Source organism: Telopea speciosissima, unplaced genomic scaffold, assembly GCF_018873765.1.
Source record: "Telopea speciosissima isolate NSW1024214 ecotype Mountain lineage unplaced genomic scaffold, Tspe_v1 Tspe_v1.0070, whole genome shotgun sequence".
NCBI lineage: Eukaryota > Viridiplantae > Streptophyta > Magnoliopsida > Proteales > Proteaceae > Telopea > Telopea speciosissima.
Window position 1 is genome coordinate 23,382 of NW_025317406.1, and position 5,363 is coordinate 28,744.

At 40.0% G+C, this 5,363-nt stretch overlaps 1 protein-coding gene across 1 annotated transcript; it reads right to left on the bottom strand.

Moving 5' to 3' along the window:
- Nucleotides 1-537: 537 nt before the first annotated feature.
- LOC122647511 (probable methyltransferase TCM_000168) lies at nt 538-4,267 on the bottom strand. The gene is made up of 4 exons (XM_043840901.1): nt 4,130-4,267; nt 3,633-4,037; nt 997-1,257; nt 538-904 (listed from the first exon to the last, which is right to left on the bottom strand). Exons 1-4 carry the CDS (start codon nt 4,223-4,225, stop codon nt 548-550), a joined length of 1,119 nt encoding a protein of 372 aa, XP_043696836.1. The 5' UTR covers nt 4,226-4,267; the 3' UTR covers nt 538-547.
- Between the last annotated feature and the right edge of the window lie 1,096 nt (nt 4,268-5,363).

The window sequence follows — 5,363 nt, forward strand, 5'->3', positions numbered from 1 at the left end:
ACAAAAGATTAGTAACATCTTATTAGTTTACCCGCATGTGGTAAGTTAACAGGCGGCACCATTGGGGGGCGTGTGATAAGGTGTCATACAAGAGGGGCAAGGAGGTCATTTCAAAGGGGGAAGAGAGAGAGAGACATAGACACACAACACGAATCGTTAACCTCTCCTATCCCTTGCCAGGACAGGACCGTGCTGTCCCCTCACATGGGAGTGCAAAATGATGACCTAACCCCCTGCCCGAACACATTGCCCGGGCGAGGTTAAGTCGTCATTTTGTGCTCCCACAGCGGACAGGAGAGGAAAAAAATTCCTCACAACACCCTCTAGTTTATGGTGCACGGGTAGTGTGCCCAGCCTTTTCCCATAAAATTAATTAAGGAGAAAATTTTGTTTGTTACATATTGTAAAATAGAATCTTTTTGCATGAGAATGACTCCACCTATTTACGAATATCCGAAACTACCCTCAAACTCGTTACCTTGGGTCTAAAATACCCCACCAACATCGACGACATTCCCTTTCCCTCCGGAAAATTACGCTTTTACGACTACTTTTTAATCAAAGACACCACGAAGCTGATATGCTGTACACTCCTACTGGTCGACCCCAGCAGCTCACCAAATCTTTGAAATAAAGGGTCCATGACCTGTTGTCCAAAATGATTTTGAAGCATCGACTCTGCAACAGCTCTGATGGCTTTTGCCATATGGAAGTGGCTTGTCGATAATGGTTTATTGCAGTAGTAATCGCCATTGCTAATACCCCCACTCCAATCCAATGCAATTACCTCAAGGCAATCAAGGCTGAAACATCCATCTTTTAGAATCTCAGATACAATCTCTTCTGAAGAGGGTGCATAATAGGGTGCATTGAATGAATTCAACTTTTGCTCTTCAACAAGGCCCTGCATCCATGCATACTATGTGTTTGTGAGTTTGTCACACAGAGAGAGAGAGAGAGAGAGAGAGAGAGAGAGAGAGAGAGAGAGAGATTAACCTCTGAAACCAAGTCTCTAAGAGACTGAGCGAGGAGTTCCCATAGAATGCAACTCTCTTCAGAGGAAGGGTCTGCAGCGGTCCTGCCTAAAACAGTAAACACGATACGCCCAGTTGGAACCAACTCTTCCGATCTGGACTTGAGAAACAGAGAGAAATCCCTCTGGAACTGTGCAAGATACGCCTCTTGCACTGCAGCTGGGCTTGTGTTGGAAATGTATATCTTCCCCTTGTTTACAGTCTCATTTAGTCCTGGTGGAACCTGTGCCACGAAACACACCTTTAATTTTTGTGGTTTATCAAATTTTAGCCACATGGCAGGATGATATGGTAATTCTATAGTTTTAAGATTAAATTTACCACATGTCAAATTTCAGGATCTATTCCAATCAAATAATTTATTGATATTGATAAGTATCCTTGTATGTTTTTTTATCCATCCATGTATGCCCTAGCACTCTCTAGACGTCCCTGGATTTTTAGAGCTTTGTTTTCCTACAAGGCGAAATCTATTTGGGCTGAAAACCAACACAAGCTGTAAACCTTTACATGTTGAAATAACATAGCATATACATGGAGTTCAGTTACTCTGCATGCAGGTGCATTTACATGTAAGAGGCAACCACGACATCTGTCATATTTTAACCATTTACAAGGGGAAGAGGGATATTTATGGAAACAAAATAAATATGTGATTGACTGTAAAATATACGTTCAGCTGCACGTACATACAGATGATCCATGGTTCTATTGTTCTACACATGGGTCATCCTCACAAAGCTTAATAGGAATTAACAAGAATTTAGTCTTGGTGCAAATTTTATCTACCTTACCTACCCTCATTTAGAGGGTAAGGGTAAAGTTTTATTATGTTTTGAGCTCTATAGGTAGGAGTAAGGGATTTATTCCATTTAGATAAACTATGTAGGAAGTAGGAACGAGTAAGGAATAAATCCCTTACTCCTACCTACATGTTAGAAAATTGGAATCAAAAGGAAGAGGATAGAAAGATGGCCTGAGTCGAACGAGGTCGTTCTGTCCTTAAGACAGTATTTGCACCCTCCTATTCCTGCAAAAGGTTGCAGCAAACCTGCCTCCCAAGATAAATCAAGCTAAAATAGATTACTGGTTGCAGAATCAGTAACCTCTTCAAGCTATAGTGCGCCTCGCGCCTTGCACACTTGCATGCTCTCGAACGGTCACCGTCCTCGCTCGCAAGTGCACCGTACAACCCTTTCCAAACATAACATGTGATAATAACATACAATCATATATAAACCAAAGGAAACACTTGTCCGTAACCGATGTGGGACTAAATCCCACATCTATTATTTGAAAAAATTCCAACAGCTCAAAACATAAACTACTTCCTAACCCTGAGAATTATCCACCGAGTACGAGTAAGGGATTTATCCCCTTAGCTATGTATGATGGTTTCCGATGGTTGCGGTGGACCATCGGCTCAAGGGGTAATTCTCAGGGTTAGGTACAACAATGGGATATAGGAATTGAGATTGTTGAGAGTGTCTATGACTAAACTCTCGATATTGGCCGGATTGGATAGGTATCGATTGAAACCACTGATCTGAGACACCGGTATGAACAAGGGTAAAACGATAATAAAAACAGGGACAAATGTGTCCTATGTGGCCCAATTCTGGGCAATACTGATCCGGGACACCGATCCGTTCCGATACCGAGATGATGAACCATGGTCTGGAGATCCTCACATATCAAACCTGACCCTAGCCTGTTAAGGGTAATACAAAACCCTTTTGGAAATTAAACCATAACCTTTAGGAGTGGGGAAAGCCAGGCCCACCACATTGTGTTTCTAGTGGTGCCCATCGGTAATCAATAGAGATGTAAACAAAATACCATCATAATACTTCTCTTTAACGTGGATTACGTACAGAATATATCCAATCCATGCATAAATGTGAATGGATTGACTGCAAGTAAAAGATCTCTGTGCTCATTTTCTTTTCTCAACTCACTCTGCAACACGAGTCTGGATCCTTTGCCGTACTATAGGGTGTGCGGTACATATTAACAGAGGTCATGTGAGCCATGTGTGTCACGTTGACACACGTGGCATTTCTTGTGTTGTCCTCCAGTACCGCAAAGGATTTTTATACTTGCAACACACTGAAATTTCTTTTGATGGGTTTTTGCCTTCGGGTTTTGTTCTGTGCAATCAGGTTGGTTACAATGAAACTGTTATCATATTGAATTTGTCTTCTTTCGTATAATGGGGAAATGATTTCTGTGGGGGAAGTGTGGTGCCTGTGCTCAGGCTCATGGGGGGACAAAATGACTGCCCCACCCCTAAAATGCGAAATGACCATCCCACTTGATGCTTCCACACATATTTTCATTGACTTCTACACGTACAAGGGTTACGCTTTCCCGTAGAAACACTTACCCATTTATGTAACGTATAATAACGTCTTTACATAATATGGTGACAGTTTAGTATAACCATCCATGATAAAATAGAGAATCTCCATTCCCCAAAATGAAAGATGTGGGACTCCTATTCATGTTTTGTAGAAACCCATCAATGTGTCAAATAAATTTCATCAAGTTTATATTTTGTTAATATAATGTTTCATGTGAGATGATTTGGTAGCTTACCTGAGAGAGCCAATGGAGACTAGAAGAAGAATGCACAAAATGTAAACTCCTGCTTGGGAAAAGCCTTCCATAAAAAGAACCAGGAACACCTGCAATGAAGCATGGCCTGTACTTATCTCCTTTGTCTTTCCTTCTCTTTTCATGGAAAGCAGTCAGTGACCTGAAAACTGTATTGAAATCATTTCCAGGGAGATCATTCAAGAATACATGAAACTCCGGTGGTGTTCGACCTAGTTGATGGCATATTTCTTCAATGATGTTCATGATCTCAGAGACAACTAGTAAGGTGTTTGGTCCTGATGAACAACCCAAGTCTGCAACTCGAATAGCCTCAGGGAAGGTAGTGAAATAGAGATCCAAAATGGCTTTCTCTATTATGGGCTTTGCCATGGAGATAATCCTACTCTAGAAAGGCCCACAAAAAAAAAATTTGTTAGTAGAAATGCAATTTTTTTTGGGCTTATTGATGTGAGTGAGAAAGAGGGAAGGTGACTAACCTGGGAAGCAGAGTTCTTAGCATAGCTAGTTTCTCCAGTGCCTCCATTCATGTGAAGAATTTGCTGCACTTCCATGGCCTTTGAGTGCTCATTCATATGTTGAGCCCTCAAGTTTGTTCCTCTTTATCTCTATCTTTAAGCTCCACTTTGTATTTTTATAAGCTTCCATCATCCATTTATTGTATTAAAATCATGAAATGTGGGGTTGTAATGGCAAGTAATGATGGAGGAGGTTTGAGGGGAAGGATTCCTCTCTCCCTATCCATGAAGTGGACCAGGCAGCATGCTGCATGCATGGGAGTTATAACCAGATAACCAGCTGTTGCATGGAGTTATAACCATAGTTAGTAAAATCGAGAATGGTAAAAAAACGGACTTCTACGGTACGGGTTTTAAGCGGTAAAAATTGTAAATGGACGGTCAAATAAAACAGTCAAAAAAGTAAAAATGGAAAACAAACAATACGGGGTTTAAACGTTTATATTTCAAAATAATGGAACAAAAAAAAGGCACTATATATTCTCAAATAAATTGAGGAATTTTTATTCAAAATATATGTTTCTATTTTTGGGATCCGTGCATTGACCTTGAGTTGAAGGTGATATCATGAAAAATGTAGCCCTTCGAGTCATCATTATGTCGGTGAAAGAATCAGGCTGATCAGAGTTCAAAAGAAAAAGATATGATCAGTTAAGTCCAAGGTCTTAAAAAACGTCAAAAAAAGGGAAAGGTATTTTAAACGCGTTTAAAACGAAAATGCTTGCCGTTTGCTATTTTTTACCATATGTTGGGGTAACATACAACAAAACTTGTTTAAAACGGTAAAAAACGGGAACATGTTTAAAACGAAGTTTTAAGCGCTTTTTTACTAATAGTGATTATAACCAGATAACTAGCTATTGCATGCATGCATTTGCAGTTAAAGTTAAAATTTAACTCATGGCTAGATATTACACAAATCACGTAATTATGAATTAAAAATAGGCCATACTATCGTACACGCCACCGATAAAACCCTCCATGCATGCATTTGGAGTTAAAGTTAAGATTAATTCACTTTTGTTTGCTTTGTCATCTCTTCCACTCAGAGTTTGTTCCTTTGGGAGGTTAACCCTCTTTTACCCATTTTTCCGGCAAGTGTTATCCACTTTGCTTTGTCTATATCATCATTCCATCAACCATCCCCCACTTGCAATATATGCACTTTTCTGAAGGTAAACCCTCTTTAGGATTT